The sequence below is a fragment of the Hemitrygon akajei genome, chromosome 2 (assembly GCF_048418815.1).
Source record: "Hemitrygon akajei chromosome 2, sHemAka1.3, whole genome shotgun sequence".
NCBI lineage: Eukaryota > Metazoa > Chordata > Chondrichthyes > Myliobatiformes > Dasyatidae > Hemitrygon > Hemitrygon akajei.
In genome coordinates this window covers 1,762,802-1,788,437 of record NC_133125.1, presented here as the reverse complement: position 1 = coordinate 1,788,437, position 25,636 = coordinate 1,762,802, and the positions used below count along the sequence as shown (strand labels likewise).

Here is a 25,636-nt window from a genome sequence, read left to right as displayed (position 1 = left end):
AGATCCTCACCACCCAAGTCATGCTCTTTCCTAACAGCTGCCATTAAGCCGACACAGGTGCAGGTGTCTCAAGATTTGCACCACCAGGTCCTTGAAAAGTTACTGCGCTTAAACCATCAGGCTCTTGAACAAAAGGGCATAAATATCATTGAAATGATCCCACAACCAATGAGCTCACGTTAAGGACTCTATCTTGTTACCCCATATTCTAATGTATTATTATATTTGCATTTGTGAAAATATAATACTTCTGTACTCTGGTTGATCTTTCATTGATCCTGTTACAGTTACTATTCTTTAGACATAATGAGTATGTCCACAGGAAAAAAATAATCTCGGAGTTGTTAATGATGACATATATGTACTTTGATAATACATTTACTTTGAACTGTGGACATGACCGGGATTGTTACTGCAGCACATGTACTACATTTCCCAAAAACCCCGACTGGCATGTGACAAAGCATCTACCAGTTTGCACACTGATGACGCCAGGGACGGAGCGCGGTCCAGGTGTGATGACGTAAATTTGGGGCGAACTGACGGCACTACGATGGGTGAAGAAAGTTCAGTTGGGGAGACGGTTTTCCGACGGGGCTGCGGCCAGGTAAGTGCGGGACCGGATTCCCTTCCTCCTCACGATACCCTTCCTCTCTTCCCCCCGATTCACCCTGCTCCCTCCCGATACCCCACCTTCTTCTCGATACCCCTCCTCCCCGATACCTCCTCCTTCCTCTCGATACCCCCTGCTACCACCCCGATACTCCTTCTTCCCCCGCTTCCACCCCGATACTCCCTTCTTTCCCCTGATACCCCCTCCTTCCCCAATACCCCATCCTCCCCCATACCCCTCCTCCCTCCCCTATACCCCTCCTTCCCCACTCCGACATCCTCTCGTTGCCCTCATACCACCTCCTCCCCCCTGATACCCCCTCCTTCCCCAATACCCCATCCTCCCCCATGATACCCCATCCTTCCCATACCCCTCCCTCCCCTATACCCCTCCTTCCCCACTCCGACATCCTCTCGTTGCCCTCATATCACCTCCTCCCCTGATACCCCCTCCTTCCCCACCCAGATTCCTCCTCCTTCTTCTAAAATCTCCTCTTTCCCCTCCTGATCCACCCTCTTCCTCCCCCCTCTGATGCCTCCTCCTCTTCCGCTGCCAGATACCCATATCCATACTCACGCCCGTCTCTCCCTGCCTCGCGTCGGTGAACATCATCCAGCCGCTCAGCCTGTCCTGTTCTTTCAGAGTGATGACTCAGACATCTGGGATGACACGGCGCTGATCAAAGCCTATGACAAGGCGGTGAGCTCATTCAAAGTAAGATCACTGTGGACCAGGTTCGGTTGTAACGTTTCCCCTTGGCTGACTCTGGTCAGAATTGCAGTGCGAGTGCAGGGCTACTGATACTCCCTGTGAGGGCGGTCTCCACAGGGAAGTTGGCAGGTATTGCGCGTGAAAGATGACAGGTTAAATGAAACAATGGGAGGGAAAAACTGTACGTACTGGAAATCTCTGGCAGATCAAACACCATCAGTTCTAAAGCAAATTTAAGTCTAAAACAAGAGCAAGAAGACAAGTGATTGTGCAGATGCTGGAAATCTTGGGCAATACAAGATGCTGGAGGAGCTCAGCAGGTCAGGCAGTATCGATGGAGGGGGGATGGGGACAGTTAACATTTTAGATTGAGACGTACGTCAGGACTGCAGTCTCTTGTATCTCCAAATATAGTCCTGGGTAGTGTAGGGGACTTCAGTTTTGTTCAGGGATCAAGCTACAACAGATTGCTTTTTCACACTGTTTATACAGATTAGATCATTCAACAGTACATTAAGGTGGAACAAGGGAAAACAGTGACAATGCAGCATAGCTGTAGAGAAAGTGCAGTACAGGTAAATGAGGTAGATTGTAGGTGGAGTCCAGTTTATGGTAGTAGGGAACCATTTAACAGTCTTAGAGCAGCAGGGCAGAAGCTATTTTTGAGCCTGGTTGTAGCTGCTTTTAGGCTTTTGAGAGGGAAGAAGAGACAATCACTGGTGTGCATGGGCTCTTCGATTATGTTGGCTGCTTTACCAAAGCAGTGACAAATATAGACAGAGGCCAGGGAGGGGAGGTGACTTTCCGTGATGTGAACGCAGTTCAGTACAACTCTCTGCAGTTTCTTCAGGTTTCAGGCAGAGCATTTGCCACACCAACACACTTGGCCATTGCTATAGATAGATAGATAGATACTTTATTCATCCCCATGGGGAAATTCAACATGTTTTTCCAATGTCCCATACACTTGTTGTAGCAAAACTAATTACATACAATACTTAACTCAGTAAAAATATGATATGCATCTAAATCACTCTCAAAAAGCATTAATAATAGCTTTTAAAAAGTTCTTAAGTAGTTTACTTAAATACATTAAATACAATCAACCCCGGCACTTTAACATATCTTACTCCTGGCGGTTGAATTGTAAAGCCTAATGGCATTGGGGAGTATTGACCTCTTCATCCTGTCTGAGGAGCATTGCATCGATAGCAACCTGTCGCTGAAACTGCTTCTCTGTCTCTGGATGGTGCTATGTAGAGGATGTTCAGGGTTTTCCATAATTGACCGTAGCCTACTCAGCGCCCTTCGCTCAGCTACCGATGTTATACTCTCCAGTACTTTGCCCACGACAGAGCCCGCCTTCCTTACCAGCTTATTAAGACGTGAGGCGTCCCTCTTCTTAATGCTGCCTCCCTATATAACCTATATATAACCTATATAACCATTAAAGATGCCTGCCGTCCACTTTTTACAGGAGAAGTGTCTACATGGACTTCAGTAAGGCCTTTGACAAGGTCCCGCATGAGTGGTTAGTTAGGAAGATTCAGTCACTAGGTATACATGGAGAGGTAGTAAATTGGATTAGACATTGGCTCAATGGGAGAAGCCAGAGAGTGGTAGTGGAGGATTGCTTCTCTGAGTGGAGGACTGTGACTAGTGGTGTGCCACAGGGATCAGTGCTGGGTCCATTGTTAATTGTCATCTATATCAATGATCTGGATGATAATGTGGTAAATTTGCTGATGATACAAAGATTGGAGGTGTAGTGGACAGTGAAGGTTTTCAAAGCTTGCAGAGGGATCTGGACCAGCTGGAAAAATGGTTTTAAAAAAATGGTAGATGGAGTTTAATACAGACAAGTGTGAGGTATTGCACTTTGGAAGGACAAACCAAGGTAGAACATACAAGGTAAATGGTAGGACACTGAGGAGTGCAGTAGAACAGAGGGATCTAGGAATACAGATACAAAATTCCCTAAAAGTGGCGTCACAGGTAGATAGGGTAGTAAAGAGAGCTTTTGGTACATTGGCCTTAATAAATCAAAGTATTGAGTTTAAGAGTTGGAATGTTATGGTGAGGTTGTATAAGGCATTGGTGAGGCCGAATTTGGAGTTTTGTGTACAGTTTTGGTCACCGAATTACAGGAAAGATATTAATAAGGTTGAAAGAGTGCAGAGAAGGTTTACAAAGATGTTGTCAGGACTCGAGAAACTGAGTTACAGAGGAAGATTGAATAGGTTAAGACTTTTTTCCCTGGAGTGTAGAAGAATGAGGGGAGACTTGATAGAGGAATATAAAATTATGATGGGTATAGATAGAGTGAATGCAAGCAGGCTTTTTCCACTGAGGCTAGAGGAGAAAAAAACCAGAGGACATGTGTTAAGGGTGAAGGGGAAAAGTTTAAAGGGAACATTAGGGGGGACTTCCTCACACAGAGAGTGGTGGGAGTGTGGAATGAGCTGCCAGATGAAGTGGTAAATGTGGGCTCACTTTTAACATTTAAGAAAACCTGAATGAGAGTTATATGGAGGGACATGGGCCAGGTGCAGGTCTGTGGGACTAGGCAGAAAAACGGTTTGGCACAGCCAAGAAGGGCCAAATGGCCTGTTTCTGTAATGTTCTGTGGTTCTAAATGGGGTTGAGAGGGAAAATGGATCAGCCATGATGAAAAGTCAGAGTTGACTCGATGGATGGAATGGCCTAATTCTGCTCCTATGTCTACTGGTCTTGTGTACCATAATGTGTTATTGCTAAATGAAGATTGGCAGCATCACCAAGAATAACACATCCCTTCCTGGTGAGATTATAACATTCTAAGCATGTTTTGAATAGAAAAGAATGGGAGTATCACTGGCCACCCCTACAGTGTCCATTGGATCTGAACCCACAGTCACTTCTGCAATTGTACGATCAGTCTTCTGAAGAGTGAACCCACAGAGAGCATCTGGTCTGGATGGTGTCCCCGGCAGAATCCTTAGATCCTGTGCACTTCCGCTGGCGGGGTTATTTGCTGACATTTTTAACCTTTCCCTGCTTCAATATAGGATTCCCTCCTGCTTTAAAAAGACTACTGTCACCACGGCATCTAAGCAAACAATATAACACACTTAAAATGATGACTACCCAGCGGTCTGATGTCCATCATCATGAAGAGCTGCATGAGGCTGGTCATGGCACTCATCAATTCCAGCCTCCAAGGCAACCTTGACCTACTGCAATTTAGCTTGCAGTCTACAGCAGATGAGATCTTCCTCATCCTGGAGCATCTGGACAGTATGAGCACCCATGTCTATTCTGTATTGACTACATTTCTGCCTTCATTACTATTACTCCAATCAAACTCATAACCAAACTCTGGACCTGGGCGTCATGGCCTCCCTCTGTAACTGAATTCTTGACCTCCTGACCAACAGACCACAATGAGGCTACGTCCACACTAGACCAGATAAATTCGTAACCAAAGCTTTTTCTCTTCGTTTTGACCCTCCGTCCACGCTGAAACGGCATTTTCCTCCCCCGAAAATGGAGCTTTTCTAAAATGCCCTCCAGAGTGTGTAAATTTGAAAACGCCGCTTGGGCAGAGTAGTGTGGATGGGGAAACCGGAGATTTCTAGAAACGCTGTCATGATGTGCCAGAACAGATAATGGCAGCAGCGCGGCATTTCATTGTTTTCTTGAACGCAATCCCCACGCTACCTAACAGTTTCAGAACAGATGGCAATGGGACTGAAGCCAGAAGTGTTAGAAATGTACTCACCAAATACTTTGACCCATAACTTACTAAATAAACAAGTATACTCACTTTGCCCTGTTTTCTGTCCTTGCTTGTATGAAGGTGGTTTATCTATTTATGCATGTACTCCTGACAATAGATGTGTAACAGCATACTGTAATATTGTATGGAAATACAAGATAACACTGATGCAGATATGTTTTATACATTTAACGTGCTTTATTAATGCAACAAATTTAGTCAGTTTTTCAATGTTCGTCGTCAGTCGGGTCATACTGTCCGCGAACTGTCGGTTGCCTGCATACACTCCAGTATTTGTTTTTTTTAGTTTTAAGTCCTCTTGTGCGAGATCCAACAGCTGTCAGTCGTTTGGCAATTTCGTTTTAAGTTTTTCTAGTTTGTAACTGCACAAACGCGTACTTTCACAGTGAAATTTGACACCAAACATGTCGCTTGTTTTCTGTTGATGTGTCCTGCGCATGCCCAGTAGGAGGAGGTTTGCCCAAAAACCCGTTTTAATGTGGATGAAGTTATTTTCAAAACTGCTTGGTGTGGACGTAGCCTCAGTGAAGTCAGGCAGCAACACCTCCAGCACAGTTATTCTAAACAGTAGTGTTACACTAGATTGTGTCCTCAACCTTTACTTCCTGTACACTCCTGTCTGTGGCCAGATTCACCTCTAACTCCACCTACAACTCTGCAGATGATAGCACTGATGTTGAGGTTGAGAACATTGACCAAGCTGAAGAATCTATTAGTTGTTCTTTTCTTCAGGGATCACTCTTAAGATTGTTCTGCGTTTTGTCAGTCCAAGGCTTATCTTTCTCCAGGTTCCAAGGCTGATCAGTGGCAATTTGAATTACCACAGAGTCAGGCAGTTCCGCTATGTGGGTGAATGATTATTCAGTGGGTAAATGTATGAAAGAAAGCCAGGGGTAAGGCTGGAGGTGAGATGGGAATTGCTGCAGCAACGCATCTGAAACAAAGGGCAGACCATCTCTTCTGCTTCAGATTTGTGCTCTGCTTCAGGCCTGCCTCGACTCTGAAGAGTACACGACACTGTACAGTGAAGAGTACAATGTCACTTTCTACACTAAACATTCCTCGCAATGTCCCAGTTCCCATTTTGGTTCTGAATTGAATGTACTTGATACCTGTCTCTTCAATCTCCAGGCTCCTAATAAGCCTTCTCTATCCACAGAGGTTTCTCCTGATTCAGGACAACAAATTTATGCCTTTTTAATTCAAAAAGAAGAGTTGATAGACAGTGTAGAATGTTGCACAGGGTCCAAAAAGAATTATTCTGCCTGGGAGTGGTAGAATCTGGGGGAATGAATGTGAATGTGGTGATTGCATGCTGGTTATTGTCAGTGGCTGATTTATGGTTGGTGTGGGCTCTGGGTTACAAGATTGATGTGAGCATGGTGATGATAATGTTGGTTAGTGTCAATTGGTAATTAATACCAACTCTGCTCTGTTTCTCACTCTAATTGTCTCAATGACATGGTGAAATATTTCTGATTTGATGTTCATCTGTTTTCTTCAGAATGCGCTGAAGAATGGTGAATGTGTTCAGCCTTTGTCCAAGGAGCACGGTGGAAGTAGAACTAAGCGAAAAAATAAGACGCACAGAAACAGGAAGAAGAATAATGGCCATCCAACTAGGAAAGTATGGACACCCTCAGTTGTTAAATCCTCTTCTGTGACAATTAGCCACATTAGCCTAGTATCATCAGGTTTTGACTAAGAATGTTATATCTACACTGTCAGAATTTATCTCTTCCAAATACAAAAATCACGTTCTGTCACTGTACCATCCCCAGCTGATGGGGGTATAGGTAGTTCCTGGATTAAGCAAGGGTTCCTGCCCTTCCTGAGAATTCAGCATAAGCAGAATTCTCCATAATTCAGAAACATGTGCTTTCTATAGCTACCCAGATTGTATCCCTCTATGTACACTCAATATAATTGATTTATTTCATTGAATAATTCTGTAACTCTACCCATAATAAAAGAGAAAGAGTAGCTTTATTTGTCACATGTACATCAAAACATACAGCAAAATGTGTTGTTTGTGTCAAGGACCAACAACACAGTGTGAGGATATGCTGGAGGCAGCAGGTAAGTGTCACCATGCTTCCAGTTCTAACAAGGCATGCCCACAACTCACTAATCCTAACCTGTACGTCTTAGTAATGTGAGAGGAAACCCTCGCAGTACAAACTCCTTTCTGACAGTGGCGGGAACTAATTAGGCTAATGGAGTATAAGTGGCGGGAATTAAATAAGCTACTGGAGTATACTGTGTCCAGTCATTTATAAATACCATGGAGTATTTTATGATACTCATTACTAGCTTGATAAATGTATGGGAGGATATGCATATAGTTGGGAGTTCTGTGAGTCAGTTTGGTTGACACTGTGGCCTTGTACTTTTGGTTAAATATTCTAGAGAAACTTATCAAAGTACATGACTTCTCTTATCAGTGGCGAGTTGGTGATACATGTAATGCAGTATGGTCGGAAGATGGCAACATGTACTTGGCTACTGTTCAGTCTATTTGTGAGCAGGAGGGAACGTGTGTTGTAATGTACACTGGTTATGGCAACGAGGAGGAGCAGAGTTTATCAGACTTGCTTCCGGCGGATGTATCCGAAGCAGAGAATGAGGCTGTTGAACAGGTAAACAAGAATTGTTTTTGGTACACATTGTTCGATTTAAGATTGGCCATTATTGTTGTAAGAGGCACACTTTCCTCTTCTTTAACTTAGAAAAATGGGACAGGCCAACAATCAACAGATGAGAGTGAAGCTATTTCACCAGTAATTAAACCTCGGCAATCCAATGAAGCCAAGCCAAAATCTCCAATGGATCAGTCTGCCTGGAACCATCGTTATCCTCCTCGACCACCACCAACATCAGGATTTAGCTTTGTAAGTTCATGAATCAATGGCTCATATAGACATTTTCTTTTACAGTGCATTTTTTTTTACCCCATGCTCTGAATTTTTTTAAAGTCTGTTCCTTATATAATTTGGGGTAGAATTAAATCTCCAGCAATTACTCATCTGCATGTATTCTACCTCGGTCCTGAAAAGAAAGCAGCAAGTTTGGGCTGAATTTGCTACTGATTACATTGCTAGTCTTTCTGAACATTTTTTCCTTTTTTGTTATGATACTCATGCGCTTCATTTTATTAGATTTTCTGTTTTTTTCTTAGCCCTTTGCCAGTTTTCCTTTGTACTGGTGTTCTGTTGTCTTTGTTGTTTATTGTGCTAGCTGAATGGACATTTATCTTCAGATCACCCTCCTAATACTACTGAAAGATTATAGAACTACAAGCAAAACGCTCCATCCAATTTGATTCTTGTGGATCCCGAAAGCATAGAGGTGTCAGCAGATTCAAACTAAATTAGTGTGATTAACAATGAGGTTGTTGATGATCAGCGCAGTTAATAACAAGTTTGTTCTGTGACTTAAGATAAATCTAATACCGTCAAACCTGCAAAACCCTCTGTTGCATAGTTATGCTATAAACTTGTCAGCATTCAGAATGAGCAGAACCCTTGATCTACAATATCTCCACCACCCCAGTCATCATTCACTCCACCCTCACCATGCTGGAATTACATGCTAGATTGTCTGCAGAAACCTTGATCTGCAACCTGTCCACCATCCCTCTACTCTCACCATGCTAAAGTTACATGCTGGACTGTGTGCAGAGTTTTGTGCAGCAAATTGCAAGGATTCTGATGTTTTAATCCAAGGTTTTCTTGGGATTCAGGAAATAGACACAAACTTGTTGCTTCACACGAGGAAATCTGCAGATGCTGGAAATTCAAGCAACACACACAAAATGATGGTGGAATGCAGCAGGCCAGGCAGCATCTATAGGGAGAAGCGCTTTTGACGTTTCAGGCCGAGACCCTTCATCAGGACTAACTGGAAGGGAAGATAGTAAGAGATTTGAAAGTAGGAGGGGGAGGGGAAATGCAAAATGATAGGAGAAGACCGGAGGGGCAGGAAGGTGATTGGCAAAAGGGATACAGAGCTAGAGAAGGGAAAGGATCATGGGACGGGAGGCCAAGGGAGAAAAAAAAGAGGAGGGGAGCACCAGAGGGAGATGGAGAACAGGCAGAGTGAGAAAGAAAAAAAAAAGGAGGGGGAAAAAACTAAATATATCAGGGATGGGGTAAGAAGGGGAGGAGGGGCATTAACGGAAGTTAGAGAAGTCAATGTTCATGCCATCAGGTTGGAGACTACCCAGTCAGTATATAAGGTGTTGTTCCTCCAACCTGAGTGTGGCTTCATCTTGACTGTAGAGGAGGCCATGGATAGACATCAGAATGGGAATGGGAGGTGGAATTAAAATGTGTGGCCACTGGGAGATCCTGCTTTTTCTGGCGGACCGAGTGTAGGTGTTCAGCGAAACGGTCTCCCATTCTGCGTCAGGTCTCACCAATATATAAAAAGCCACACCGGGAGCACCGGACGCAGTATACCACACCAGCCGACTCACAGGTGAAGTGTCGTCTCACCTGGAAGGACTGTCTGGGGCCCTGAATGGTGGTGAGGGAGGAAGTGTAAGGGCAGGTGTAGCACTCATTCCCCTTGCAAGGATAAGTGCCAGGAGGGAGATCGGTGGGAAGGGATTGGGGGAAGTGAATGGACAAGGGAGTCGCGTAGGGAGCAATCCCTGTGGAAAGCTTGTTGCTTTACGATCATTTTATTAAGCACTAATACAACAAATAAAATTGAAAAATGGTCAGTAATAGAAGTCTCATAAGTGAAGGGAGGGAGAAGCAAAGTCTGGTGGAACCGCATGGTCAGCTCTTTTTCTACCCCATAGAAAAGTACATTCAATTCAAACTCATAGATAAGAGTCAACCAATCAGTTAGCCCCTATTCAAATAGTGAAATACCAATGGAAGCTTCCAAAATCATACAAATGTAACCACAAAGGGGACACACTGAACCACTGCATATACATACTGTAACTGTACTAAACATTTAGATGGATATAAGTTATAAAAAAATAGAAGCAGGTAATTTGTTAAACTGCAAAAAAAATTACAATGAAACAGTCTAATCCAACACCAGCTTTTTCTGTGCCTCCCCTAACAGTGGCTCCAAGCATAAAAGCAATAAGGCCAGGCGGTAAGAAAGAAGGTCACTTCTTCCTCTCCAAATCATCCAGAGTCTCAAGTTAGAAAAACAAAACATGGTACTGGCGTATGGTGTGTTGGTCTTCATCAACCATGGGATAGAGTTCAAGAGCCGTGAGATAACGTTACAGCTGTATAAGCTCTTGATCAGACCCCACTTGGAGTTCTGTGTTCAGTCTGGTCACCTCACTACAGGAAGAATGTGGATACTATAGAGAGTACAGAGGAGATTTACAGGGATGTTGCCTGGATTGGAAAATGTGATTTATTAGAATAGGTTGAGTGAAGTAGGCCTTTGAGCAAGGGAGGATGAGAGGTGACCTGATAGAAGTGTATAAGATGATGAGAGGCATTGATCGTGTGGATAGCCAGAGGCTTTTTCCCAGGACTGAAATGGCTAACACAAGGGGGCATAGTTTTACGAAGTAGGTACAAGGGGAATGTCAGAGGTAAGTTTTTCACACACAGAGTGGTGGGTGTGTGGAATGCACTGCCCATGAAGATGGTAGAGAGGGTTCAGAGCAGGTTCACAGTGTAGATATGGAAAGAATGTTTCTCATGGTGGGAGGGTCTAGGACAAGAGGGCACAGCCTCAGGTAAGAAGGCTCCCTTTCAAAACAGAGAAGCGGAGAGATTCCTTTAGCCGAAGGGTGGTGAATTTGTTGCCTCATGCAGCTGGGAAGGCCAGGTTGTTGGGTGTATTTAAGGCAGAGATTGATGGGTTCTTGATTGGACATGGCATCAAAGGTTATGGTGAGAAGGTAGGAGGAGATAGAAAAAAGGATCAGCCATGATTGAATGGCGAAGCAGACTCGATGGGCCAGATGGCCTAATTCTGCTTCTATGTTTTATGGTCTTATAGATGCGGACACAATACGGTCTTTTAAGAGACTCTTAGATAGGTACATGGAGCTTAGAAAAATAGAGGGCTATGTGGTAGGAAAATTTTAGGCAGTTTCTAGAGTAGGTTACGTGGTTGGCACAACATTCTGGGCTGAATGGCCTGTAATGTGCTTTAGGTTTCTATGCTTTTATGTAACTCTCTCCTTCATAAGACCATAAGATATAGGAGCAGAAGTAGGCCATTCGGCCCATCAAGTCTGCTCGGCCTTTCGATCATGGACTGATCCAATTCTTCCAGTCATCCCCACTCCCCTGTTTTCACCCCATACCCTTTGATGCCCTGGTTAATCAAGAACCTATCTATCTCTGCCTTAAATACACTCAATGACTTGGCCTCCATAGCTGCTCGTGACAACAAACTCCACAGATTTACTACCCTCTGACTAAAGTAATTTCTCTGCATCTCAGTTCTAAAAGGACATCCTTCAATCCTGAAGTTGTGCCCTCTTGTCTTAGAATCCCCTACCACGGGAAATAACTTTGCCATATCTAATCTGTTCAGGCCCTTTAACATTCTGAATGTTTCTATGAGATCCCCCCTCATTCTCCTGAGCTCCAGGAATACAGCCCTCCCTTGAATACGTTCCTCATGCAGTAAATATTTCATTCCTGGAATCGTTCTTGTGAATCTTCTCTGAACCCTCTCCAATGCCAGTACATCTTTTCTAAAATAAGGAGCCCAAAACTGCACATGATACCCCAAGTGTGGTTTCACGAGTGCCTGTAGAGCCTCAACATCACATCCCTGCTCTTATATTCTATACCTCTAGAAATGAGTGCCAACATTGCATTCGCCTTCTTCACAACTGACTCAACCTGGAGGTTAACCTTTAGGCTATCTTGCACAAGGACTCCCAAATCCCTTTGCATCTCTGCATTTTGAATTCTCTCCCCATCTAAATAATAGTCTGCCTGTTTATTTCTTCCACAAAAGTGCATGACCATACACTTTCCAACATTGTATTTCACTTGTCACATCTTTGCCCATTCCCCTAAACTAAGTGTCTCTTTTTCCTCAACACTGCCTGTTCCTCCACCTATCATCGTATCATCAGAAAATTTAGCCACAAATCCATTAATACTGTAGTCCAAATCATTGTGAAAAGCAGCGGTCCCAACACCGACCTCTATGGAACTCCATTGGTAACCAGCAACCAGCCAGAATAGGATCCTTTTATTCCCACTCACTGGTTTCTGCCAACCAGCCAATGCTCCACCCACGCTGGTAACTTCCCTGTAATTTCACGGGTTCTTATCTTGCTAAGCAGCCTCGTGCGGCACCTTGTCAAAGGCCTTCTGAAAATCCAAGTACACCACGTCTACTGTATCTCCTTTGTCTACCCTGCTTGTACGTTCCTCAAAGAATTGCAGTAGGTTTGTCAGGCAGGATTTTCCTTTCAGGAAACCATCATGGCTTTGGCCTATCTTGTCATGTGCCTCCAGGTACTCCGTAATCTCATCGCTAACAATTGATTCCAACAACTTCCCAACCACTGATGTCAGGCTAACTGGTCTATAGTTTCCATTCTGCTATCTCCCACCCTTTTTAAATAGCGAAGTAACATTTGCAATTTTCTAGTCATCCAGTACAATGCCAGAATCTATCGATTCTTGAAAGATCATCATTAATGCCTCTGCAATCTCTCCAGCTACTTCCTTCAGAACCCGAGGGTGCATTCCATCAGGTCCAGGAGATTTATCTACCCTCAGACCATTAGGCTTCCTGAGCACCTTCTCAGTTGTAATTTTCACTGCACAAGGTCCAGTACTGACCTGGTTTTCCCAATCCACTTTCATGTTAAAATCCCCAACGATTCATGACATTTCCTTTCTAATATGCCTATCTCCTGTTGTAATTTGTAATCCACATCCCGGCTGCTGTTTGGAGGCCTGTATACAACTGCCATTAGGGTCCTTTTACCCTTGCCATTTCTTAACTCAGTCCATAGAGATTCTACACATTCCAATCCTATGTCATCTCTTTCCAATGATTTAGTATTATTTCTTATACACAGAGCCACACCACCCTCTCTGACTACTAACCTATCTTTCTGATATACTGTATATCCTTGGACATTCAGCTCCCAATGGCAGCTATCCTTTAGCTAAGTTTCAGAGATGGCCACAATGTCATATTTGCCAATCTGTAGCTGAATTTCAAGACTGTCTATTGTATTCCTTATTCCTTATCAATGGTTACAGGAAGAGGGCCGGAGGAGATAGAGAAAAGGATCACCCATGATTGAATGGTGAAGCAGACTCGATGGGCCAGATGGCCTAATTCTGCTTCTATGTCTTAATGGTCTTATAGATGTGGACATAATACGGTCTTTTAAAAGACTCTTAGGTACATGGAGCTTAGAAAAATAGAGGGCTATGCAGTAAGGAAATTTTATGATAGCAAGCAAGCAAGTTTATTTGTATAACACTTTTCAAACACAAGGCATTTCAAAGTGTTTTATACAGAGCAACATATAAAAATCAAACATGAAATTTCGGACAATATATAAGAGAATAAAATCACACAAAAATTAGATATGATATAATAGAAACACAAGGAAATCTGCAGATGCTGGAAATTCAAGCAATACACACAAAATGCTGGTGGAACGCAGCAGGCCAGGCAGCATCTATAGGAAGAAGTACAGTCGACGTTTCGGGCCGAGACCCTGATAAATAGAAGTTACAGTGCAGTAGATTCTAATTAAAAGCTACAACAAAAAGAAAAGTTTTTAGCCTCAATTTAAAATAGCTTAAAGTTTTGAATTGAATAGACTTTATTTCTTACATCCTTCACATACATGAGGAGTAAAAATCTTTACGTTACATCTCTATCTAAACGTGCAATGTGCAATCAATCATAGTAATTTATAATAATTTTTAATAAATAGAGCAGTCAGTGTAATATAGAGTACACTCAAGTCAGCTTGAGTTCATCAGTCTGATGACCTGGTGGAAGAACCTGTCCCAGACCCTGTTGGTCCTGGCATTTATGCTGTAGTACCGTTTCCTGGATGGTAGCAGCTGGAATAGATTGTGGATGGGGTGACTGGGGTCCCCAATGATCTTACAGGCCTTTTTTACACACCTGTCCTTGTAAATGACCTGAGTCATGTGTGTTTCACAACTACGATGTGCTGGGCTGTCCACACCACTCTGCAGAGTCCTGCAACTAAGGGAGATACAGTTCCCATACCAGGCAGTGATGCAGCCAGTCAGGATGCTCTTGATTGTACCCCTGTAGAAAGTTCTTAGGATCTGGCGGCCCATACCAAACTTCCTCAACCGTCTGAGGTGAAAGAGGCGCTGTTGTGGCAGACTTCAGATCCTCTGGAAGGTTATTCCAGATAAGTGGAGCATAGCAACTAAAAGCTGCTTCACCATGTTTAGTTTTGACCCTGGGGATGGTAAGCAGTCCTGTCCCAGATGACTTGAGAGCTCAGGAAGGTTCATAATGCAGCAAGAGATCGGAGATATATTTTGGCCCCAGACCATTCAGTGCTTTATAAATCAGTAATAATATTTTTATGTCAGTCCTCTCTGATGGGCAGGAAGCCACTGTAGGGATCTGAGAACTGGAGTGATATGTTCTACTTTCTCGGTCTTAGTCGGACTCCAGCAGCAGCATGTCGACTGGTCGTCAACAGAACTAGTTTAGGAAATCCACTATGCAACTCGTAATTAATTGAATCTCACACTTTATTGTTTCTGTACAAACATCATAACTGTGTTGACCATGGGCCAACAGCTTAGAACATTAATTTCTACTGTTCCCTCTGTACCAATACTAATTCAGACCAATTTTTCAATTTATAACACCAAAATGAGAGATCTCTGTTGGCCGGATATCAATCCTTTCTTCATCCAGACCCTGGCATGGGGGTTCTTCCTTCTGATAGTGTGTCTCTTGAGAGGGTTATCGCAGAGAGCATACTCGAAGTGTACACTTTTATACTCGTTCCTTACCAATTCAAATATTGCATTCCATTGTCATTGGCTGTAGGTCATCTGATTGACCTTTAACATGTTTTTATTGACTCTGCTACAGGCAAACATCCATTTATTGCCCTCTTCCCAGCAAGTGACAATCAGTAATTTATGGCTCTACGTTCTCTTCAGTAATCAGGTCGAATCACTCCAGGCAGGCACTAGCCCCAACACTCTCAAACCTGCATGTTATGTTGTATCAAAGACACCTCACAAGTAACTCCTTGTTTGGAAATTATCTCCAGTCCAGTAGACTACCTGAAACAACATTGTGTCTATTTTAAAACACAGAAAGAGAAGCAACTTCATCTCAAAATGGAGGATGTAAAACAGTACCACAAAATGGTACCCTCCATCTCCAAGCACATGGCAGGAACAAGGACAATTGATCTGTCTACTTCCACTTTCCTGGAAACATAAAAACATAGAAAACCTATGGCACAATACAGGTCCTTCGGCCCACAGAGCTGTGTCGAACGTGTCCTTACCCGAGAAATTACCTAGGGTTACCCATAGCCCTCTATTTTTCTGAGCTCCATGTACCTGTCCAGGAGCTTCTTAAAAGACCCTATTGTATCCGTCTCCACCACCATCGCTGGCAGCCCATTCCACGCACTCACCACTCTCTGCGTAAAAAAAACTTACCCCTTATAACTCCTATGTACCTACTGCCAAGCACCTTAAAACTGTGCCCTCTCGTGCTAGCCACTTCAGCCTTGGGAACAAGCCTCTGACTATCCACATGATCAATGCCTCTCATCATCTTGTACACAGTTTGGTACACAGATCTCATCATCTTTGAAACAGTTTGGTTCAAAGATTATTTTCTGGAAATTTATAGTGGGATACATAGGCATGCAAATGAGAAGTTCTCCATAATCTCCAGAAAGGGGATAGAAATTAAATTTTAGATTTTCTTGGTCTTTGTTTGTTTGTACAGTGATATCTGATTGGTTATCTTTCTCGGACAATCCCACTTTTGATGTTACAGATCTTTTTTTGTTCCTTATAGCCTGATGAGAAGTTTTGTGGTCCACCACCTTTTCTACCTGGGTGGTTGCCCATGGGTCTCACAGGGCCACCGGTGAGCAAGTTTCTTGTTTTTAAATACCTGCATTTCCAAAGGGCCACATGCATGGTAGAAAACGGTTAGCATAACTCTGGAGTGTCAGTAACCCTGGTTCCATTCCTGCTGTCGTTTGTAAAGAATTTGTACATTCTCCCCGTGATAATGTAGGTTTTCACTAGGTATCTGATTTCTCTCACATCCCAAAGACTTACCCGCAGACCATAGACCATTAGATATAGAAGCAGAATCCAGCCATTTGGCTCATCGAGTCTGCTCTGCCATTCCATCATGGCTGATTTATTATCCCTCTCAACCCAATTCTTTTGCCTTCTCCCTGTAATCATTGATGCCATAACTTATAAAGAATCTGTCAACCTCCACTTTAAATATACCCAATGATTTGGCCTCCACAGCCGTTTGTGGCAGTGGATTCCACAAATTCATCACCGTCTGGCTAAAGAAATTCCTCCTTATCTCTGCTCTAAATCTCTATTCTGATCCTGTGCCCTCTGGTCCGAGACTCCCCAACCACTGGAAACATGCTCTCCATATCCACTCTATCTAGGCCTTCCAACGTTTGATGAGTTTTAATGAGATTCCCCCCCCTTATTCTTCTAAATTCCAGTGAATACAGGCCTAGAGCCATCAAACACTCATTATGCAGAAAGGCCTGTTACTGTGCTGTATCTTTAAATAAAATTAAAAGTAATTTGAATGCTGACTAGTGTTGTAGAAACTTCTCTAGTTAGTTTCTACAGAGAAGTGAGTGCACTTACTCTATATTGTTTCCAAATCCTGACAGCTGTATTTTAAACTACACTTTCCTCGTCCTCAACACAGTTAATTCCTCCTCCTCCACCGATGAGTCCAGATACTACGGATGAGGATGCTGAAGCTTTAGGAAGTATGTTAATCGCCTGGTACATGAGCGGCTACCATACTGGTTATTATCTGGTAAGTACTTGCAATCTAATTCCCCCCCATCATTTGTTTCCAGTTACATGGCTGTCACTGAAGTCAGATTTCTATTGAATTACAAAATTACATCTCCATGGCTCCACGCGGCTTTTGACCACCTAGACAACACAAACACCTATGTCAGGATGCTGTTCATCGACTATAGCTCAGCATTTAATATACCATCATTCCCACAATCCTGATTGAGAAGTTGCAGAACCTGGGCCTCTGTACCTCCCTTTGTAATTGAATCCTCGACTTCCTAACAGGAAGATTACAGTCTGTGTGGATTGCTGATAACATATCCTCTTCGCTGACGATCAACACTGGTGCACCTCAGGGGTGTGTGCTTAGCCCACTGCACTAGTCTGTATATATACATGACTGTGTGGCTAGGCAGAGCTCAAATACCATCTATAAATTTGCTGATGATACAATCATTATTGGTAGAATCTCAGGTGGTGATGAGAGGGCGCACAGGAGTGAGATATGCCAACTAGTGGAGTGGTGCCGTAGCAACAACCTGGCACTCAACGTCAGTAAGACGAAGGAACACATACCAATAGTTGTGGAGGGATCAGAAGTGCAGAGAGTGAGCAGTTTCAAGTTCCTGGGTGTCAAGATCTCTGAGGATCTAACCTGGTGCCAACACATTGATGTAGTTATAAAGAAGTCAAGACAGCGGCTATACTTTATTAGGAGTTCGAAGTGATTTGGCATGTCAACAAGTACGCTCAAAAAACTTATATAGTTGTACTGTGGAGAACATTCTGACAGGCTGCATCACGGTTTGGCATGGAGGGGCTCCTGCACAGGACCGAAAGGAGCTGCAGAAGGTTGTAAATCTAGTCAGTTCCATCTTGGGTACTCGCCTACAAAGTACCCAGGACATCTTTAGGGAGTGGTGTCTCAGAAAGGCAGTGTCCATTATTAAGGACCTCCAGCACCCAGGGCATGCCCTTTTCTCACTGTTACCATCAGGTAGGAGACACAAAAGCCTGAAGGCACACACTCAGCGATTGAGGAACAGCTTCTTCCCCTCTGCCATCCGATTCCTAAATGGACTTTGAAGCTTTGGACACTACCTCACTTTTTTTAATATACAGTATTTCTGTTTTTGCAGATTTTTTTTGATAATCTATTCAATATATGTAATTGATTTATTTGTTTATTTATTGTTTTATTTTTTTATTATTTTTTCTCTCTCTGCTAGATTATGTATTGCATTGAATTGCTGCTGCTAAGTTAACAAATTTCACGTCACATGCCGTTGATAATAATCTTGAATCTGATTCTGAAATGTTAATTGTTCATTATTTTATCTTTAATTGTGTCACCTTAGTAAAAAATATTCGAAAAATGTTCTTGTTCGCATCACTAATCACATTTCAACAGTGAGAAAATAGAGAAGTTAAAATCCAATCATTATTTCACAAAGCTCCAATTGAATCTCTCCTCCTTCCTGTCAGGCAATGCCTTCCAATGCAAGTGGTTGGACTCATTTTTACTTTTTTTTTGTTCTGTTTTGCCAAAGTTAAAAGGAAAATGTTTTGTCTGCATTTACAGACAGCTCATTATTTTGACTAACTTCATCTCCTTACCTCTGTTCTAAGTGAAATAATGGCTTCACCTCTTTCCATAAAACTGGAGCCCCTTGTAACTGGAACCATTCCACTAAATCTTTCATGTGCACACTCACAACCTTCCTAAGTTATAAACCATAAAATACAGAACTCAGAGATTTTCTGTACTTTTTACCATTGTTAGTTGAACTCAGGTTGTTGATACTATCTTTAAACTACTGTCCCCCTGTTGTTTTTCAAAGATTTGTGTACAAACACTCAGCAGCCTGTACCCTTTTGGAATTGTATTAAATTGTATTATCTTCACAATCAGAATCAGGTTAATATCACTGCCATATGTTGTGAAATTTGTTGCTTTGTGGCAGTAGTACATTGTAATACATATTTTTTTTAAATAAAAGATAGTGAAGTAGCATTCATATGTTCAATGTCTATTCAGAAATCTGACAGTGAAAGGGAAGAAGCTGTTACTGGAACATTGAGATTGTGTCTTCAGGCTCCTGTACCTCATTCCTGATGGTACCAATGAGAAGAGGGCATGTTCTGGGAGATGGACATTTCTTCACTCTTCATTCTTACTAGCAAAATAAAATGCATTTCATCCTCTTTGCATTCATTAGGCCTGTCTGTAATGTCTTCATTCTCTCTGCTCTTCCAGGCTTTTGTTTCCTTCACATTTTGAAGTTGTTGCCCATCTTTTCAAGTCCATGTCATTAACATTTATTAAGAAAAGACGCTATTTTCTTGCACCCAGGCACAATGGTATCGTTTAACAAACTGAATAGAGAAATGCACAGTCTCATGTCATGCACACTCTGGTGTGTGGAAAACTGCTGTCTGTTCTAGTAAACAATAGTTCTCTGTAGATGCTTTCTGTTCTTTAACCATGTTACCATCACCAGTTTTATTTTATACCATTTGGAATTGGGAAGTGGCTGAGGAGTCAGCTGCAGAATACGTACACAGACTGGCAGGATGTGTCTGCTGTCCTGATGCAGAATTCGGAATTGCAAAGGATGTAGAATTGGGAAAGTGACTGAGGAGTCAGCCACAGAGCAGCTACACACTGGGAAGGTGTTTCTGTTGTCCTGGTGCAGAATTATTTTTCCTATTAGATGATTTCAAAGTACATTTATTATCAAAGTATGTATACAGTATACATCTCTGAGATGTGTCCTCCTGCAGGCAGCCGTGAAACAAAGAAACACCATGGAACCTGTTCAAGGAAACATCAAACATCCAATGCTTGATAAGCAAACAAATTGCACAAATGGCAAAAAGCGAGCTAACAACACAAGGAATATCAAACACCAAACGAGCAGTCCAGTAGTATTGTTTAGTTCAGTTCAGTGCCATGGCACTCGTCCAAGGCAGGCTGCAGGCCATTCTTCGCCAAAGCACCCAGTCTGCATCAATTGCTCTGATCAAACTGCTCTAAAACAGCAAAAAATAAAGAGTAGTCAGAATCAGGAACATGTGCAATATGGACCTCAAAGTCCCCAAAAACAAGTCCACTGCCTTGCTGATCAATCCTTTTAACGTGGATCCCAAGACTCCTGCACTTTTCTCTGACAGCAACTAGCAAGAGAATTGAATAGAGGACCAGTGAACTTCCAGTGTTACAGTATTAAGTGGCACAGTAATGTGATGTCTGTCTTCATAACTTGAAATCTATCTGCAGTCATTTTCTTTACACAGATTGTTAAGATTTTGAAATCTTGAGTGGCTTCGCTTGCAAGTCTGTGCAAACTGCATACAATCCTGTCCAAGAAGTTTATCTTCATTCCTTCAAAGTCTAAATCAGAGTTTCCCAACCTGGGGTCCACAGACCCCTTGCTTAATGGTATTGGCACATGGCATAAAAGAGATTGGGAACCTCTGGTCTAAATCCTTCCTGATTCATAAGAGCTGAGGTGATTTTTAATGTAGGTGATGGACTGAATTATCCTCCTTTGCAGAAAACCACCATCCTGTCACGCTACTCACTGTTTTCTGTCTTTCTCATCTAGGGCCTCAAGCAAGGGCGAATGGAAGCATGCATGGGGAAGAGTCCTCGGTCTTAGATTATTAAAATGTGAGCTGATGTGTTTTTATAATGTGTGGAACCTCGGTATAATTGCAATTCAGTTGTCATTAACCTGCTGGTGATTCATTATTTTTATTCTAGCTGGTGTCTGACAACCAAAAATTTGTAAATGAGCAAGGAGCTGGAACCAAATCTCATCCTGTTCTCATTTCAACACCCTCATATGCACATTTTATTGGAGCCTGTTCATTTGTGAAGACCCCTCTTGAACACCTTTTCCCCCCAGCTAATCCAGGATCTTGAAGCTCAATGTACAACAGTTGTGCACTGTAGTATTTTCGATTTTCTAAATTTTGTTTTGGAATTGAGATTAAACTGGTACCTTGTAGGTAACCCAACCACTGGCATTGATAGTGAACTATGCTACTCACCAAGCGAAATCCCAGTGTTTTGGCCTTTAGATTTGGGGCTGAGGCTGTCTTTCCAGCTGAAGATCATGTAGACCAGGGGTTCCCAACCTCTTTTTATGCCATAGACCCCTACCATTAACTGAGGGGTCTGTGGACCCTTGCAACACACAAAATGCTGGAGGAACTCAGCAGGCCAGGTAGCATCTGTGGAAAAAAGTACAGTCGATGTTTCGGGCCAAAACCCTTTGGCAGGACTGCCTGGAAAGTCAACTCTATTTTTTTCCATAGGTGCTGCCTAGCCTGCTGAGTTCCTCCAGCATTTTGTGTGTGTGTTGCTCAGATTTTCAGCATCTGCAAATTATCTCTTGTGTGCGGACTCTGGTTGGGAACCCCTGATAGAGCCACAGTGAATGGTAGAGACAAGGGGATTGCAGAGTTTGAATTTATTAACTCCATCTCCTTTCAATGAGATCTCCTGTTTTCAGTATGTAACTGTTTTAGCAAAAGTAAAATGATGATAGATAGGACCCCACAACAGTGCGGTGATTAGTGCAACACTATTACAGCTTGGGGCATCAAAGTTCTGGTGTCCTCTGTAAGAATGTTGGTATGTTCCTTCTTGCGTGCACGTGGGTTTCCTCTGGGTGCTCCGGTTTCCTCCCATGGTCCAAAGTGTTACCAGTTAATTGGTCAGCGTAAATTGTCCTGTGATTAGGCAAGTGTAAATTGGGTGGTGTGGCTTGAAGGGCCCAAAAGGGCCTTTTGTGTGCTGCATCTCTAAATAAAATAAGACTTTCAGTACTGTGTGGCAAAACAAAAAGGTGAGTTGGTGAACTAACTGCATGGTGTGTCCTGTATGGGAATGTGTGACACTGTAGTTCCACTGGCCTGGATCCATCTGCAACTTGACGGATACTCGGATACCAGTTAATGGGTTTTCCTAAAAAGCTCACTTTGGCAGTGTTGCAAATGTGATAAACTGAGAAACATTGTAATAATAAATTTTGCCTTAAGGGTTTGATAGAAATATTATCTATCCTACGAGGAGTGATTGATAAGTTCGTGGCCCAAGGTAGAACGAGATGAGTTATACAGCTCTCTTTAAATGCACATGCAGTTCAACTCTTTGTGTGGTTATGCAGAAAATTTGGAGTTAATAAATCATCAGGGGTGATTGATGTTCGTGGCCTAAGGTAGAAGGAGATATGGGTTATTAACTTCAAACTTCCTGCATGATCACTCAAAGAGTTGAACTGCATGTGCATGTAACGAGAGCTGTATAACTCATCTCCTTCTACCTTAGGCCACAAACTTAGCAATCACCCATCTGTGGACACGTTCTGGAGATCCAAGATCTGAATACTCCATGACCGCTGGACTAAGTGTGTAAATGTAGGAAGGGATTATGTTGAAAAATAAATGTGCTAGGTTTTCTCAACACAGATGCCTTGTGCAGGAAGGCACAGAGTCGACTGTACTTCCTTAGAAGGTTGGCGTCATTCAGTGTCTGTAGTGAGATGCTGAAGATGTTCTATAGGTCAGTTGTGGAGAGTGCCCTCTTCTTTGTGGTGGCGTGTTGGGGAGGAAGCATTAAGAAGAGGGACGCCTCACGTCTTAATAAGCTGGTAAGGAAGGCGGGCTCTGTCGTGGGCAAAGTACTGGAGAGTTTAACATCGGTAGCTGAGTGAAGGGCGCTGAGTAGGCTACGGTCAATTATGGAAAACTCTGAACATCCTCTACATAGCACCATCCAGAGACAGAGAAGCAGTTTCAGCGACAGGTTACTATCGATGCAATGCTCCTCAGACAGGATGAAGAGGTCAATACTCCCCAATGCCATTAGGCTTTACAATTCAACCGCCAGGACTTAAGAACTTTTTAAAAGCTATTATTAATGCTTTTTGAGATAGTGATTTAGATGCATATCATATTTTTTTTTACTGAGTTAAGTATTGTATGTAATTAGTTTTGCTACAACAAGTGTATGGGACATTGGAAAAAAAGTTGAATTTCCCCATGGGGATGAATAAAGTATCTATCTATCTATCTAAAATTGACTCCTTCTACCTTAGGCCATGAACTTATCATTCACCCCTGGTATAGTGGTTTTTTTGGGAAACAGTAACGTCTCTGTTTTTCCCCTCTGCAGGTGAATGTTTCTTTCCTAGGGAGAGGAGTGCAACAGTTCTGCTGCGGATTGTGTCTAAATGAAGCCGTTATACACGAATGTGAATCCCTTGAATTTTGCCATTTTTTTGTATTGAATAGTAAATAAAAACCATTACTTTATTTGCGTGTTACAAAGATGCCTCACTATCTTGGTTCTATTTTGTGATACAATGATGTGAAAATTCACCTTGAAAGTTCAAGTTTTCTTGCAATTGTAACTGTATAAGCAGAATTATGAAATATCATGAGGTGATTGACAATGGCTAACTTAGTTCCATAGCGCCCCCCCCCCCCCCGACGTTGTGGAGCAGAGTGCTGTTTGGGAGGAAAGAAATTCCTTCAGGTGATCAGAGAAATTCATGTGGCAGTGATGTACATTATATTCACTCCTGATTGCCCAGAGTAGCATTTGTACTGTTTTCTCTGAATATTTGTGTTCAATTTGTATAATCAGGCACTTCAGGAGAGTACGTACGTTCCATTTATGTGTATGTTCACTCCAGTACATTCCATTTATGATGTTAGTACCATTCGCTCCTTCCTCAAACAATTAAGGAATGTATCATTTAAAAGGCTGTTAGATTGGATCCAGTGTTCAGTAAAAGGATCTTAGGTGGTGCTCTTTCCCCATAGAGCCTTTGCAGTGACTAGACCAAACTTCAGTGCCCTGCAATGTGCTACTCAGCAGTATTCAAAGTCAGGTCCAGTTCATTGTCATCTGCAGAAGTATATACTGTACACGCACAAGTGCAATGGCAGCATCACAAGCACACAGCATCATAAAAATATAAATTAAACATGTTATGCACAAATTTTATTATTCACTATTTTTCTATTTTCACTCAGACCACTGGAAGACCAAGTTTTGGGCAGATCAAAGTTGTTCTTTCATTGAATTCTTTCACTGATAATCTTTTAGCAGTACTTGATGTGTATCTTGATATGTGTTCTTGGGAACATTCAGTGGATACAAGAATCCAATTATCACATGTAGCAAGATACAGTGAAAAGCTTGTCTTGCATACAGATCAAATCATTACACTGTGCATCAAGTTAAGAAAATAATTCCTGTTACAAAGTTGCTTGAGATAAACCATGAAATGGACCGTTGCATCAACCTTGTCCTTGAGAAAATAGTGATCATGTAGTATGCAACATAAATTATGATTGTAAAGTACATTTAGCCTAATGTCAGAATTCAGGACTAGTTGGTTCCTGTATAAAGATGGCAAGGTTTGGGAAAATGGAAGAACATACATAAGAAATAGAAGCAGGAATAGGCCATCTGGCCTGTCCAGCCTGCTCTGTCATTCAATCAGATCATGGCTGATCTGACCATGGACTCATCTCCACCTCCCTGCTTTTTCCCCATAACCTTTAATTCCCCTACGATGCAAAATCCTATCCAACCTTGTCTTAAACATATTTACTGAGATAGCCTCCACTGTTTCATTGGGCAGAGACTGCCACAGATTCACCTTCTCTCTGGGAAAAGCATTTCCTTCTCATCTCCATCCTAAATCTACTCAATCTTGAGGTTTGTCCCCTAGTTCTAGTCTCACCTACCAGTGGAAACAACTTCCTTGCCTCTATCTTATCTATCCCTTTCATAATTTTATATTTTTTTTATTTTAATAATCTATCCTCTCTCTTTATTGCTCACTTAGGGTTCTTTGTTGCTTTTTAAAGTTTTCCCAATCTACCAGTTTCCCACTACTCTCGGCGACTTTGTATGCACGAGTTTTAAATTAAAGTTCCGAATCACTTTATTGCCAGAATATGAAATTATACCAGAATTGATGCCAAGCGCGGATACATGACAATACTATAACAGACAAGACACTAGTGCAGCTAGTAGTCAAACTGAAATACATGTGAACATTTGAATGAACAGTTTAAGAACTATAAACAGAACAAGGAGCGCAGGAAAGACTAATTAACGGATGTTGTATAGGGACAGTTAGGGTATTACACCTGAGTGACTTTTATTAAAAGGTGAGTGTTGAAAGTTTAGTCAAATCCGATGTAGGAAGCATTGTAACACAAAACGCAGGAAAAATTCAGTAGGTCAGACAACGTCTATGGAACAGTCGACGTTTCGGGACAAACCCCTTCTTCAAGAAGCAAATGTACGGTTTAGGAAGCTGAAATCGGACAGGTCTAGAAGTATTTACAGCATATGCTCTATTTAAAAGGTTCTGCAGAGCACGAACGTGAATTGTATCAGACAATTGTCGGGCTGACATTTTGTGGATGGTGAGCGGTAGGACCCGGCGGAGTCCAACCCTTTTCAGTGACGTCCCCGGT

The 25,636-nt window shown here is 42.3% G+C and overlaps 1 protein-coding gene across 3 annotated transcripts; it reads left to right on the top strand.

Moving 5' to 3' along the window:
- The first annotated feature begins 387 nt into the window (after positions 1–387).
- On the top strand, positions 388–23,449 carry smn1 (survival of motor neuron 1, telomeric). Of its 3 annotated transcripts, XM_073066157.1 has the most exons (9): positions 388–607; positions 1,256–1,327; positions 6,607–6,729; positions 7,547–7,741; positions 7,832–7,993; positions 16,128–16,199; positions 17,025–17,138; positions 20,734–20,798; positions 23,310–23,449. In XM_073066157.1, exons 1-8 carry the CDS (start codon positions 422–424, stop codon positions 20,785–20,787), a joined length of 978 nt encoding a protein of 325 aa, XP_072922258.1. In that variant the 5' UTR covers positions 388–421; the 3' UTR covers positions 20,788–20,798; positions 23,310–23,449. The 3 variants fall into 3 exon arrangements, with proteins under 3 accessions (XP_072922258.1, XP_072922268.1, XP_072922277.1); XM_073066167.1 differs by lacking the exon at positions 1,256–1,327; XM_073066176.1 differs by lacking the exon at positions 16,128–16,199.
- Positions 23,450–25,636: the final 2,187 nt, after the last annotated feature.

Bases quoted from the DNA above. Each gene is read 5' to 3' on its own strand.
- smn1 (XM_073066157.1), top strand. From the start codon at position 422: ATGTACTACATTTCCCAAAAACCCCGACTGGCATGTGACAAAGCATCT. The intron at 1,328-6,606 runs GTAAGATCACTG...TGTTTTCTTCAG, and splicing joins AGGCGGTGAGCTCATTCAAA to AATGCGCTGAAGAATGGTGA. The intron at 16,200-17,024 runs GTGAGCAAGTTT...TCCTCAACACAG, and splicing joins TGGGTCTCACAGGGCCACCG to TTAATTCCTCCTCCTCCACC.